Below are 15,615 nucleotides of genomic sequence, written 5' to 3' on the forward strand. Positions count from 1 at the left end.
CTCAATAAATAATAAATAAATATTGATAATAGTTCAATAATTGAGTACTGATCAGAATGATGAAGCAAGGAGTGCTAGGAAGAAATATATCCACTGGAGCTTAATTAGTTAACTGATTTATTAATTTAACAAGTGTTTACAAAGTAATTAGTATAAACTAAGAAATAATTTACATAGTGGGAGGAATGTTAGTAAAGAAGCAAAGTAACTCCTCTAGGTTAGTGTATGTTCTAGGTAGTAAGATAGATAAACAAGTGAATAAACAGAGAAATTAATAATAATAATAGTTTAATACTTGAGTACTGATGAAGACTAAGAATAATAAAGTGAAAGTTGGGATAACTATGGTATGGCAACATTTAAGCAAAGACTTGAAGTAAGTGAGAGAGCTTTCTGAGCATTGGTAAGAGCAAGTACAAAGATCCTGAGTCAGGAGCATGGTTGGAGTTGTCCAGAAGAAGCAAGGAACTCAGTGTGAATGGAGTGGAGAGAATGAGTAGGGGATGGATAAAATATGATGGAGTTCATCTAATACTGATGCATCCATGAATGAGTGACATTAACCTTTTTATAATATTTCCAAAGAGAAAAATGGATAACATTACTATTAATCAGTGTTTGTTTACAAAATATAAGTAAGGTAGTCATATACAGAAAAATTAGAAAATTCATTATTATTGCTTAATCACCTTTTCTTGTACTTTGGCCTTTTTGTTTTTGAAAATCATCATGTGCACAAACTGGTTCTACCAGTAGATTTATTGAAGACAAAATATTAATGCCTTTGTAATATACATTTGTAGCTCTGAATAAAATGTGCAACAAGAAAGTATATATCTTTATTTAAATATCCATGTCACATTTTTCCTGAATTTAGACTTCTGAAGTACTTTTGAACTTCAAAAATAAATAATATTGACATAACACATACCCTGATACATAAATTATTTTAATGTTTTAATGAAAAATTAATCATACTCCATCTCATTCTTTTATCAAATTTTCCACTTTTAAGGCCCTGGCCGGTTGGCTCAGCGGTAGAGCGTCGGCCTAGCGTGCGGAGGACCCGGGTTCGATTCCCGGCCAGGGCACACAGGAGAAGCGCCCATTTGCTTCTCCACCCCTCCGCCGCGCTTTCCTCTCTGTCTCTCTCTTCCCCTCCCGCAGCCAAGGCTCCATTGGAGCAAAGATGGCCCGGGCGCTGGGGATGGCTCCTCGGCCTCTGCCCCAGGCGCTAGAGTGGCTCTGGTCGCAATATGGCGACGCCCAGGATGGGCAGAGCATCGCCCCCTGGTGGGCAGAGCGCCGCCCCATGGTGGGCGTGCCGGGTGGATCCCGGTCGGGCGCATGCGGGAGTCTGTCTGACTGTCTCTCCCTGTTTCCAGCTTCAGAAAAATGAAAAAAAAAAAAAAAAAAAATAAATAAATAAATAAAAAATTTTCCACTTTTGCATGTATTTGTACATATGGGATTCTTTTGTATGCTTCTCTTCACGGGTTTGTGTGTGCCATGTTTTCCATATATGTCTGCATTGCCACGTGGTACAGAAAATATGAACATGCAAATAAATCCAATATAATTTATAAGGTTTATAACAATCAAGTTTCCCAATATTCTTAAGATCATTTTCACCATTCTAATTCAGATATCACATATTTGGATGCACTATCTTTTTCTAGAAGATAAGCTTTTGAAAAAAATGGTATTTAGTAGCATTATGGGCTTTAAAATGAGAGTCATTGTATGTTGAACATCTGACAGGAATAAAAGTAAGTTTTAATGGATCTTACAGCTTTAAAAGGTGAAGCCTAGAGACAATTTTGCTTTCTCTACAACCTTCGTGAATGCGGTTTTGACCTCCTTGTTTCTCAAGCTATAGACCAGGGGGTTTAGCATGGGGATGATCATAGCATAGAACACAGATGCAACTTTGTCTGAGTCCATGGGATGGCTGGAGCCAGGCTGGGAGTACATGAAGATGACAGTCCCATAGAAGATGGAGACGGTAGTGAGGTGAGAAACACAGGTGGACAGAGCCTTCTGATATCCCTCAGCTGAGTGCATCCTCAGGATGGTGACAAATATGAATAGGTAGGAAATCAAAATAACCAGGAGAGCAAAAAATATGTTGAAGCTTGCCACAAAAACAAGAATCATCTCACTAATATGTCTGTCTGAGCAAGAGAGAGCCATGACAGCTGGAATATCACAGAAAAAGTGATGGATCACATTGGACATACAGAAAGAGAGACTGAATGTGTCCCTAATGTGAACAGAGGCATTCAGAAAACTATAGATGTAGGAACCTATGGCCAGACGTGCACACACACCTGTCGTCATGGTGGTGGTGTAATGTAGGGGTTTGCACACTGCTGCATAGCGGTCATAGGCCATTGAGGCCAAGAGAAAATTCTCCACTGTGGCAAAGGCTACAAAAAAGAACATCTGAGCAGCACATGCATTGTAGGAGATGACTTTGTCTCCTATAAGGAGACCAGATATAACCTTGGGAGTGACAGCTGTGGAGTAGCAAAAGTCGACCAAAGACAGGTTGCTAAGAAAAAAGTACATGGGAGATTGGAGACGAGAGTCGATGAGAATCAAGATGATTATCCCCAAGTTTCCTACCGCACTGATGAAGTAGATGAGTGTGAACACTATAAAGAGGGGGACCTGCAGTTCTGGGGCATTGGTTAGTCCAAGGAGGATGAACTCAGTTACTTCTGTGTTGTTCTCCATTTATGTTGTTTGGGAATCACAAGATGCCCTGTAACAATGAGAAATAAAGGAACACATTGATTACCAAAAATTGATTGAGTAGAAATTGAAATGGATAGATACAAAGATGGTAGAAAGATGACCAATTTTATTATATCAATAATTCCTACTACATTATTATTCGGATAAAGTATGGTTTTGACAACAATATTTAATGCATACATTATCTATAGAGTTACACATTGTTGAAACTGAAGGATTTGTATGAAATACTTTCCACCTTCTAATTGTTGTTAACTGATCTGTGTAAAAATATGAAGTCTTGGTCAAATGACATATCTGAGATGAGTATATCTGTCACTTCAGTTCATGTTTATGTTGCTTATATGCCATGAAAAGGTCTAGATTCCTTTCATCTATATCCATTTATTTTTCTCAATAACCCTATAAGATTGGCTAGATGTTACCCTATTCAATTTCTGATGCATCGTGGCTGAGTAATGTATTTAAGTTGAAAAGTAATACTTCAAAAGACAAGTTACATACAGAGGCAGAGTGGTTCTTCAGTTTACTGGTCTTAATATAAATACAATTTAATTTAGCACAGCTGGCAATTACTTCTTGTATCCATTGATCCATTGGTCCAAACTCAGTGTTTGTGAATTCACAGTTAGTAACTGAGACTTATATGCGCAGTAGGTGTGAGGAGTAACCGGATACACAGGGCTATGTACAACCAGCAGAAGCAGTTCTGAGGAGAAGACATTGGGCATAGAGCTTGAGCTCTGTGAAGAGGTGCATAGCAGTCTCACCATTGACTACCCCAGAGTGTTTGATTCCAACCTAAGTACCCAAACCTGATTTTCTCCACATACAAAATAAAGATTGTAATAAGATGAATCTCATGGTATTATAGTGAGAATTAAATAAAATAATGGATTCAATACAGTAAGTAAAATGCTTAAAGTATAGTATAACCTGATAAGTGTTAGCTAGAAAATTTTTATCAGGATGGGATGAACACTTTTGTGTTTGTTTGAGAAAGGTGGAGGATAACATTCAGGGGTCCAAGTGTAGATGTGTTTAGAACTTGTTGCCTCTCTCTCTCTGATTTCCTTTTTCTCAGACACTTGGTTCACTGAGATGTTTTGTCCCCCAGATTTCCACTGTCCCTCCTCTGCCAGCATGAGTAGCTATTCAAGCCATTTCATGTGATCCACACTTCTGCTTAATTTCTTTCTGAAATTCCATATATTATAGTGAGTTGAAGAATTATCCTTTCATAAACTCTTTTTTTTTCATGGTTCTCATCTCGTAGTTGAATCATAGAGATCAAGTGTTGAGACTTCTTAAATTCTTAGCTGCCTTTAGCCTCCAGTTGCATTTTAGTGTTCAGATTCATGTTCAAATATTTTATATATTAAATTCTGTTCTTGACTCATAACAATATTTAAAATCTTTTTAAGCTAAGTTTGATGTTTTTGAAGGAAACATCATTCACTAAATTATTCTCTACCATTATTCTATTATCTCTTTACTTTATAAGCCTAGCCACTAAATTCATTAGGTTTGTAAACCTTTTGCAATCATAATTGCTTAGAGAATATGATGTTTTGCAAATAATAATGAAATCTATAGGTATATATCATTACATGTAGGTGTGTGCATTTACATATAGGTATATAAATATTTTTTCATTTAATGCTCACAATAATGTAGATGATATTGTATCTCCCATTTTATCATTAAGAGATCTGAGGACTTAAGAAGATATATAAATCTCTACAATTGCATAGCTAGCATGAAGAAAGTTCAAGATTCATGATTCAAATCCATATGTGTTCAAATCTAAGCCTATAATTTTTCTACTTCACCATCAACAATTGTACATATATTAGTAAAATAAAGATGAGGATATGGGGTAAGATGACAATGAATTATGCTCATTCAATTGTAACACTTCTGTAGTTTAAAGAAAGGTTATTTCACTCTTTTCTGATTTATAAACTTCTAGTGAAAGGGAAACAAATAGTATATAACATGACATTAAGACTCACCCAATAAGACAAGTGCTTTTTTTTTTGCAAAACATTTTAAGAAAATCAACATAATGATATTTTATAAATATCACTATACTTTCTACTGATAAAGTTCTGATATATAAACCCTAGCCTTAAGCCATAGTTTTAGGAAAAAAAGTTCAATATATCTAGTTATGTGCTTAAGTAACTCATAGTAGGTATACCTGCCCCAGAGATTTTGCATTAGTTACAGTTTTTACAAAAATGTGCTTGAAACATAAAAGCTTACCTTGCTGCCAAAAAGGGAAGACAGTCAATCCTGAATAGTTGTTCTGAAATCTGAGACCTGCCCATAGAGTAATGCATATACACTCTTGGTGATGTTCTTTATCAAGTACTAGTCAAAGATTCCAAGATCTCTAAGACAAGTAAACATGGAGGTAGACCCCAGCATGAAGACAGAAACCTGGGTACAAGTAAAAAGCCACCATTAATTCTTACTGAACCACCATTAATTCTTGCTTTTTGAGGAGTCACTTGTCTTTTCCTTACTTATAAAATAAAGAATTAAATTACTTCTCTCATATAATTTATAGAATTGTGTCAATGAATAGCAAATGAAGAAGCTGTTTAAAACATGAGAGGTTATCATTTTAAAGTCCATTGATATAATATTCATCTTGAGATGTTTCTCCTGGCCATGATTGTAGGCTCATAGAAAATCCTCAGGTCAGGGGTCAGAGGGAAGCCCTGCACACAATAACAACTACTCACATCAACATGAGTAAATGATAATCAGCGGGGCTCAGCACACAGTCTAGTTCTTTTAAATGGATATCCTTGTCTCATATTGGGATTTCAGAATCTGGCTTACAGGAATCAGGAGGAAGCCATAGAGACATGCAATTCTCTGGGGATGTCACCTATGGGGATTTCTACAGCTCTCATCTCAACTTCTTAGAAAACAATGAGAGTATACAAATGCTTTTATATTACCAGCTATTTCTTATTTTTTCCTAATTTCTAATTAAAATAAAATTTATAAACCATAATAATATCTATAGTTTTTTTGTGTAAAAATGTTCAAGTTTTGTTAAACAGATGTGGTTATGTAACCATTACTGCAATCATCATATAGAAGAGTTTCATCAGCCAAACAAAACCTCTGAGCTTTTCTTTGTGATCAACCCTTTCCCCTACCCACTGCCTCAACTACTAACCATTCTGTCCATATAGTTATTCTGCCTTTGCAAGGATGTCCTATAAATGAATCCTAGTGTCAGTTAGCATGGTACATTTAAGATCCATTCATATCATTGATGCATTAATTTCTTAGAACAGCCATAAACAGTACCACAGACTGTGTAGCTTAGAAAACAGAAATTTAATATCTCATATTTCTTGAGGCTAGAAGTCTGAGATCCAAGAGTCAGCAAGGTTGTTCTGTTAGTTCCTTGTGAATCTTTCCTCAGAAAGAATTTGTTTCATGTCTGTCTCTGAGTCTTTCGGTGATTTGCTGGAAGTCAGCACTTCTTGATTGTTGTTGCTGTAAGGCCATGATCTCTATCTTCATCTTCACACAGTGTTTTCTTTTGTGATTGCTTGTGTGCAATTTTTTTTGTAATTTTTTATTTTTTTAACTTATTGGGGTGACATTTGTTAATAAGATCATATACTTTCTATGTGCATTTTTATGATACATGATTAATATATTGAACTGGGTACTCACCACCCAAAGTCAAATCATCTTCAGTCACCATTTATTAGACCCCTTTAAACTTTACAACCACCCCACCGCCTTTCTTCTGGTAACCACCATACCATTGTCTGTGTTTATGAGTTTTTGCTTGCTTGTTCTCCTTCTTTGTTCATTTGTATCTTTAAGTTTTATATCCCACATGAGTGCTGTGTCCCTGGCACCCTCTCAACTATTCTACCTTCCTACCTCCCCTGTTCACTCCCACTTGCTCACCTTCAGATGTTTCAACAGACAGATCTCAGACATGTTGGTGCATTGAGCAGGGAATCTTTGTTGAATTAAAGCTGTTCAAACTGTTGAAAATTCCAAGGAAATGCCAAGGGGACCTCTCACGTGCCATTCTTCTAACAACACCTTCTAAATTTTTCCTTTTTAAAAAAACAAGAGTCATACTAGATTTAAAGTTTGCTCTACACCATTGTGACTTAATTATAACTAATTAAATCTGCAAAAATCTTATCATCATCTGAAGTACTGGGGGTTAGGACTTTAACAAATGAGTATTTATGGAACACAATTCAATCCATAATATATCAAGGGTAAAATACTTTTTTATTATTGCTAAACAGTATTACATTACATAGATATCACAGATCATTTTTACATTTCCCACTTGTAATACACTTGGGTTTTCCCCAAAATTTGGTTATTTTGAATAAACTTACTAACCATCAGTGTAAAGTTGTTTTGTGTAAATAAAAGTTTGTATTTCACCTAAATAATTATTATGAGTTGGCTTGCTTTATCAGATGATAAGTGTATTTTTTATTGAATAGAATTCAGTGTTTCCTTATCAATCTTCTTCCTGGTTTTTCATTATTAAATGTGAGATATTGAAATCTCCCACTACGATTGTGTTACTATTCTCCATCCAATTCTGTTCATTTTTATTCATATTTTGGGAATATTTGATGCATATATATTTATAATTGTTATGCCTTCTTGAAAAATTGACCTTTTTTAATCATTAGGTAATGTTTTCCTGTGTCTCTTCATATGGTTTTTGAGTTGAAGTCTACTTTGTGGATTGTATGACACTCTTATTCTTTCAAGTGTGAAATCACTGCTCAATATAAAGGTCGCAGCAAAGCTTTTACACTGTGAAAGGAAACTGAATGGGAAATGGCAGCCCTTATCCACTCAGCTTTGCCTGATGGGAATAGTGTTTATACAACATAGACCTGGGAAGATGAGAGATGCCAGTGCCCTGCCTGTCATAAGGTGAAAGTGTGGCTCTACACTGATACCTGGAGTTAGAAAGAACTCCTGACTTCTTGCGGACATTTCCCTGTAGGAAAACTTCTATCATACAGCTTGGGGAAGAAGACAAAAGAAACAGGTCAAACCTAAAATGCCACTGGCTTTGATTTAACAAGTTGCATAACTTATCCTGAATAAATGCTTCTCCATGTTCCATAAGTCCTTAGAACAATTAGAAATTGTTGAGTTTTTTAAAAAAAAATTTTAATAGTGATGTTGTTTCACTGAAGAGAAGGTCTAATGAGCTCTTTATAATGTAATTCAGAAAGCCTATCACTAAAATTACCTTTAATAAACTTTTAATAATAAAATTATTTCAGTTTACACAAGTGTTTCAAAAACAGCACTGAGAATTCCTGTATACCACTCACTCAGTTTCCTCTAAAACTTAGCATCTAAAGTTTTATCATCATACATTACTGTACTGCATTTTTCAAAACAAAGAGCCCAACCTTAGTACTTTATCCTTAACCAAACTTCAGAGTTTATTGAAATATCACTAGTATTTTTCACTAATGACATTTTTAGTAAGATTTAATTTTAATAAACTTTAAACAAATAAACTAAGTCACTATTCACCAGTGTATTACCAGTAATGTATAATTCAAAAAACCACTATTGAGTTCCAAGATAAAGATATAGGTGTCTAAAGAAAAAGATATAGGTGTCTATAGGAGAATTAATAAAGCTAGAAAGGGAGTCATATATAGGAACTTATTCATGGTATGGTGACTAGACTACGGAGGCAAATTGATAATTTCTCAGGTTTTTAAAGGATGTTTTACTGCAGAAAATGTCAGCCTGGAATGCTGAAAACTAAAGTTCAAGACCCCAAGGTCACCAACTTGACCACAGGCACACCAGCTTGAGCTTGCAGTCACTGGCTTGCTTGTATTCCAACCTCCCAAGCACATAGAGGAACGCAATCAATGAACAACTAATGTGCCACGACAACCAGTTGATGCTTCTCATCTCTCTCTTTTCCTGTTTATCTTTCTCTCTCTCTCTCTCTCTCTCTCTCTTTGGAAAAAAAAATAAAACTATGTTCATAGAAACACCTTTAGGCATATGTATAGTTCTGATTTATTTATAACTACCAAACCCTAGAACCAATATAATGTCTCTCAGCTGAAGAATGGAAGAACAATCTGTAACATCCTTAAAATAGAATACTACTAAAAAATATTAACACTACCAGTAAAAATAGTAACACTGATGGGTCATAAATGCATTATATCAAGTGAAAGAAGCAAGACTCATAGAATACATACGCTAGAGTCCAGTGAAAGATATTTTTGCAAAGGTTATTACATACTCAAAACAGTTCAGTGGATTCCTGAAGCAGGGAGTAGGGGAAGGAGTTGACATCAAAGAACCTTGTGCTTTTGCATACATGTTGGAAATGTTCTATTATCTTGATTCTGGTAGTAGCTACATTACCATACACATTTAAACAAATTCTTAGAACTATACACAGAGAAAAAAAATGTGTGAGTCATGCTGTTTGTAAATTATACATTTAGAAATAGAAAAAAATAACAGTTAATACTGAAATATGCATGAAATTTCATTATACAGTTGGGTCCCCATAGGCAACATAATTATTTCTTCCCTAAGAAGGTGGGATGAGGAACTATAGATGCTCTCATGAGGCATGTTCCTTCTGAGCTCCATAACCTATAATTCACTTCTGATCCCTTGTGTTAGCCTCTGAAATACCAACAACACTCCACACAACATCATTTTACAGGGACCACACTGCATGCTGGGGACTTTGATCATTATATATGCATCTGAATGTTGGTAGTTGTCATTACACACAGGCCTTTTATCTACTGAAGAATGGCTCTAAACCTGCAACCATGGCTAAGAAAAACACCTCAAGATAAAAAAACAAACTTTAAAATGGTAACCCCTTACACAGTTGTTTTATAGACCTTCTCTTATTTGCTATTTACAGACACAATCTTGTAAATTATATGAGATAAGCAATTTTATTTTGCTTATTTTACAAAGAAGACAAAGTAGTGGATGCCTCCAATGGAAGAATAAGAATTCGTGGTGGATTCAGGACTTAAGCCTCGGGTTCTGGGTCCTTGTTAGAGTATTTTCCTCTAACTTTCCTCATTTTAGAGAACTTGGAAAAAATTTTGGTAACTCCTATAATATTGCTTATTAATCACTATTTCTTTATTATCTCATGGATAAATTTCTGATTTTATACTCTCTATCCAGGACTGACTGTTTCTTCTCTTCAAGGAGCAAGGTAAGCTAAACATTCCATATACACTATTAGTGAAGCTACATGTACTGTGTGTTACATGAGCACAATAGATGTTTTAAACTAATTTTTTAAATAGTGAGTTGAGGCTGGAGTACAATGTCAAACTTTCTGTTAGTGGAGAGTTTAATGGTACTAATGAAATATCCTGCTGCTTCTCTGAAGAAGATGAGTATAAATAGAAGATAAATGATGCTCTGATTGGGTAGGATGGTAACATCATCTTGTTCACTATCAATTGGTTTACTGCAGGCTATAGAGAAAGCATAAATGTGAAGTGGCCGTTCTTTAAACTACAAAGGGAATAAAATGAATTGATAGGATTGAACTGTAGTTCCACCTTTTCCCCATGCTGTCATTTTTATTACTACTGGCACCTTTAAATATGCTGACACTCAGGCAACTAAACATATGCAGAATTTTTTTGTGTTTGAACTGGGATTCAGATTTTCACCTTGACTTTTCATCATGATAGTGATATAATTGTAAAGTATCACAAAGTTCCCAAATTCTTGATTTTTAATGGTAAAGTAAAAATAATAATAGTACCACCATTGATATGTAAGGCTCTTAACATTAGTTCAAGATAATTTTGAGGCATAAATGATTAATAAAATAATGCACATTGTATTTATACATTTTAATTTAACAATAATTTCTTATTTTTATTTCATTTTTTCATTTAGTTCTTACTTCTACAAGAAATCTTACGATTCCCAAAAAGTATTGATGGAGAACAGGACAGAAGTGACATACTTCATCCTCCTTGGACTAACCCATGTCCTAGAACTACAGGTCCCCCTCTTTATCATGTTCACTCTCATTTATCTCATCACTGTGGTTGGGAACCTCGGGACAATTGTGCTGATTCTCTTGGACTCTCGTCTCCACACTCCCATGTACTTTTTCCTCAGTAACCTGTCTCTGGTAGATTTGTGTTACTCCTCAGCTGTCACTCCCAAAGTCATGGCTGGGTTACTTATAGGCAACAAGGTCATCTCCTACAATGCCTGTGCTGCTCAGATGTTCTTTTTTGGTGCCTTCGTCGTTGTGGAAATATACCTGTTGTCCTCCATGGCCTATGACCGCTATGCAGCAGTGTGCAAACCCCTACATTACACCGCCACCATGACGACAGGTGTGTGTGTGCGTCTGGCCATAGGCTCCTACATCGGTGGTTTCTTACTTGCCTCCCTTTTTGTTGCAGACATATTCAGCCTTTCCTTTTGTAAGTCTAATGTGGTCAATCACTTTTTCTGTGATGTTCTAGCTGTCTTGGCTCTCTCTTGTTCAGATACACACATAAGTGAGGTATTTATTGTTTTTATGTCTAGCTTTCATGTCTTTTTTGCTCTTCTGGTGATATTGATTTCTTATCTATTCATATTTAAAACCATCTTGAAGTTGCGCTCAGCTCAAGGCCACCAGAAGGCTTTGTCCACCTGTACTTCTCACCTCACTACTGTTTCCATCTTCTACGGGACTGTCATCTTCATGTACTTACAGCCCAGTTCCAGCCATTCCATGGACACAGACAAAATGGCCTCTATCTTCTATTCTATGGTCATCCCCATGCTGAACCCTCTGGTCTACAGCCTGAGAAACAAGGAGGTCAAGAGTGCATTTAAAGCTGTGGTTGAGAAGGCACACTTTTCAAAGGGATTGGGTTTTTAAACTTATATGATACTATGCATAATAACACTATTTAATTTCTCTCAGACTTTTACCATGCAGTGAATTACATTTTAAGCCCCACACTGCATTTAAATTTTTAAGATGACATCTTTAGTTTCTCAAAAGTTTTTGTCTTTTAAAAAGAAAACATATTCAGAACTCTAATAACTGAATGATAATGGTTAAGGGAAAGCATTAGAAATTTTGGGACCTGTTTGTCAAATGTCACTAATGATATCTGATTTATTTATTTGTTCCACTTACATTGTCTCTACCACATTCCAATACAAACATGCATGATTAAGAGGGGCACAAACATGCTGATGGACCAAGGCACATGTGCATATTCCATGTAAGCACCCTTATTGGAATGGGACACTGTCGTAAGTAAATGGAATATTGCTAGCTCTGGAAACTTTACCCCAGGAGAAAGGAGGAGAAGTGAGTGTGTGTCTAACATCTTGCAGTAGAGTGCCCAAGGACAAAGAGACAAGTGATTTACTACAACAGACTTGGCTCTGTTATCTTAGGGGAGGTGCACACCTTGAATCTCTTCCCCAAAAGTAATAGGAGTGAAATACGTATCCAGTGTTCCAACCTATTAGTGCATTGCTGGAGAGAAAGGGGTGAACTTTTCACTAAAGCCAAGATTTTCTGTGAGATTTGAAGAAAGTACAAACATAAGCCTTCCCTCCAGGACAGATAGACGTGGGTGAAGTGCACAGCCATTATAAAGAGCTTAGGAATCTCCCAGTGTCTCTAGCTATGCTAGTTGGAGGAAACCTTGTCCTAGTCAAGTTCACAAAGAATAAAAGCTACAAGAAACATAAAAATTTGGAAAATATGACACAACAAAAAGAATACAATGAATTGGTCATTAATCTTAAAGAAAGAAAGATCTGTGGATTGCCAGAGAATGATTGAAAAATGATTATCTTAAGGAAGCTCGGTGAGTTAGGAGAAAACACACAAAGACACTAAACAAAATGAGGATATGATCTGTAACAAAAGGAGAAGTTTGACAATGGGATATAAACTATAAAAAACAACCAAACAAATTCTGGAGTTGAAGAATGCAGAGATGAACTAAAATTTTAATAAAAGAACTTTATAATCAAACTTGATGAAGCAGAATGAACAAATAAAATTGAAACTGAGTTATTTAAAATTATCCAGACAGAGTAGCAAAAAAAAAATTTTTTTTAAACCTTAAGTTCTTATGAAAAACCATAATGCAGTATATGCATTGTACATGTCCCAGAAAGAGAGAGGCTTTACCTGTGGAACAGTAAACCTAGTAATTATCACGGTAGGAGAAAAGACAAGTGCAGGTAAGTGGGTATGCTGCAACCAATATATCAATTCTTCCCACAGTCCATTGTCTAGAACTACTGCATGTCTCTCCTTAGCTGAAAAGGGTCAAGCACATATGGATAAGCAGGTGTATTGTTTTAGTACCACTGTTCTTATAATCAATGCAATATCAATATCTGTTACAATAAATATTAATGTGTAACCTTATGAAACAACTGATATGTGACAGAATTAGTGATACACTTAATATACATGTCATATGTTACTCTTGAAATCTTATGAGAATGACAGGATAATTATTCCTTTCCTCTTTACGGAAGAGAAGTTGAAGTTTGAAGAGGCTAAATGACTTAGCTTTTTTTTTTTAATTTGAAGTGAAGCCAATTGAAATTATGCTAACGTGTGTACAGAAAACATGGTAACTGTGACATTTATCTGTTCTAATAAACATGTGGTAAGTCAGGATAGAAATATGAGCTCAGAGATATCTGTGCAAAGGAAGAAATGGATGTTCCTCCTTTGTTGGAAAAAAAATTCCCAATCAAGAACTGTGATGGCAAGTTTAGTTGGTTCTTTTTGAAAGAGATTTGCTAAGGAGACTTCTAGAGATTATTTTGAGATAGAGAAAAAAATAAAAATGAAATAAAAGTAAAATTACATTATTTTAATTTTTTTCAACTTCAGTTGACATTCAATACCGTTTCTCACCAGTTTCAGATGTACAGCAAAATGCCTGGAAAACCAAGCACCTTAAAGAGTGATCCCCTTCCTGCCCGAAGCACTGCCCAAACCCTGTTATCTCGACATTATTAACTTTATTCCTGACTCTGCAAACTAAATCTCTCTGGCTATTCTGCAACTACTGATTTGTACTGCTTAATTCCTTCACCCATTTCACCCAGCCCCTTAACTCCCTCCCTTCTGACAGCTGTCAGTCTGTCCTCTGTGTCTATGAGTCTGTTGCTATTTTGTTTGTTTGTTTGCTTGTTTGTTTTGTTCATTAGATTCCACATATAAGTGAAATCATACAGTGTTTAACTTGCTCTGACTGGCTTATTTCACTTAAAAGTTTTAAACCTTTAAAATACCAAATGTTGATAAAGGTGTAAAACAATTTGAATGGATTGCTGTTGGGAAATCAAAATGGTATAGCCCTTTCAGAAAACAGTTTGGCAGTTTCTCATTCAAATTCACATGTCCTTACTGTATGACCAAACAATCCTTTTCCTAGATATTTACCCAAATGACATGAAAACCGAAGATTAGACAAAAATGTTTAGGCAAAAGTTTACATCAGCTTTATTTGCAATTATCAAACACTAGACCTAACACTAAAGTTCCTGGATTGTGGAATCGGATAAATGATCTGTAATGTCAATGTAGAGAATACTGCTTTGCAATAAAAAATATTTCACTATGACACCAGTAATAATGTGGTTGGGCTTCAAAGGCTAAGTGAAAAATTAGAGACTCAAAAATTATATGTTCTAAGGTTACAGTTAAGGACATTCTTTTTTTAAAAGTTTTATTTACACAATTAACTTTAACGGAGTGACATTGATCAACAAGAATACATAGATTTCAGGTGAACATTTCTATAGCATTTGAATTGTTGATTATGTTGCATACCCATCACCCAAAGTCAAATCATTTTCCATCATCTTATATTTGTCCCTCTTTACACCCTTCCTCTACCCCCTCCCCCCTCCCAATTTACTCAAGTTCACTCCCTGCTCCCCCACATTCTCTTCCCCCCTGGTAACCACTTCACTTTATGTACGTAAGTCTCAGTTTTATATCCCATCTATGGGTAAAATCATACAATTCTTAACTTTTTTTATTTATTTAGGTTACTCAGTATAATGTTCTCAAGGTCCACCCATGTTGTTGTAAATGTCACTGTCATTGTTTTTTATTTTTTATTTATTTTACTTTTATTTTATTTTTTGTATTTTTCCAAAATGAGAAGCAGATGAGGGGGAGGAAGACAGACTGTCGCATGTGCCCAACCTGGATCCAGCCAGCAGGTACATCAGGGGCAATGCTCAGCACATCTGGGCATTACTCCACTGCAACTGGAGCCATTTTAGTGCCTGAGGTGGAGGCCAAGGAGCCATCCTCAGCACTCAGGCAACTTTTTCTGCAGTAGAACCTTGGCTGTGGGAGGGGATGAGAGTGACAGAGAGAAAGGAGGAGGGACGGGTAGAGAAGCAGATGGGCACTTCTCCTGTGTGCCCTTGCCGAGAAATCTCATTCGGGACTTCCATACCCTGGGTTGATGCTCTACCACTTAACCAACTGGCCAGGGCCCTGTCATCGATTCTTATGGCTGAGTAGTATTCCATTGTATATATGTATCACATCTTCTTTATCCAATCTTCTATGGAGAGACACTTTGGTTGTTTACATGAATTGGTCCTTCTGCATAATGCTGTAATGAACATTGGGTAGCATGCATCTTAATGTACCAATGTTTTTGCGTTTGGGGAATTGATAACCAGTAGAAAGATTGGTAGGTCATAAGGTAATTCTATTCTTAATTTTTTGATGAAAGAACCCCCATACTTTATATATAATGATTGTGCTAA

At 35.8% G+C, this 15,615-nt stretch overlaps 2 protein-coding genes across 2 annotated transcripts; one reads left to right on the forward strand and one right to left on the reverse strand.

Moving 5' to 3' along the window:
* Positions 1–1,740: 1,740 nt before the first annotated feature.
* LOC136388594 (olfactory receptor 5B3-like) lies at positions 1,741–5,122 on the reverse strand. Its single transcript, XM_066360415.1, has 2 exons — positions 5,029–5,122; positions 1,741–2,767 (listed from the first exon to the last, which is right to left on the reverse strand). The coding sequence occupies exon 2, from the start codon at positions 2,737–2,739 to the stop codon at positions 1,795–1,797; it is 945 nt and encodes a 314-aa protein (XP_066216512.1). The 5' UTR covers positions 2,740–2,767; positions 5,029–5,122; the 3' UTR covers positions 1,741–1,794.
* A 4,859-nt stretch (positions 5,123–9,981) lies between these two features.
* Positions 9,982–11,713, forward strand: LOC136389628 (olfactory receptor 5B2-like). The gene is made up of 2 exons (XM_066361470.1): positions 9,982–10,024; positions 10,726–11,713. Exon 2 carries the CDS (start codon positions 10,769–10,771, stop codon positions 11,711–11,713), a length of 945 nt encoding a protein of 314 aa, XP_066217567.1. The 5' UTR covers positions 9,982–10,024; positions 10,726–10,768.
* The last annotated feature ends 3,902 nt before the right edge of the window (positions 11,714–15,615 follow it).

The sequence above is a fragment of the Saccopteryx leptura genome, chromosome 1 (assembly GCF_036850995.1).
Source record: "Saccopteryx leptura isolate mSacLep1 chromosome 1, mSacLep1_pri_phased_curated, whole genome shotgun sequence".
Classification (NCBI taxonomy): domain Eukaryota; kingdom Metazoa; phylum Chordata; class Mammalia; order Chiroptera; family Emballonuridae; genus Saccopteryx; species Saccopteryx leptura.

Coding starts and splice junctions, on each gene's coding strand:
- LOC136388594 (XM_066360415.1), bottom strand. CDS start 2,739: ATGGAGAACAACACAGAAGTAACTGAGTTCATCCTCCTTGGACTAACC.
- LOC136389628 (XM_066361470.1), top strand. CDS start 10,769: ATGGAGAACAGGACAGAAGTGACATACTTCATCCTCCTTGGACTAACC.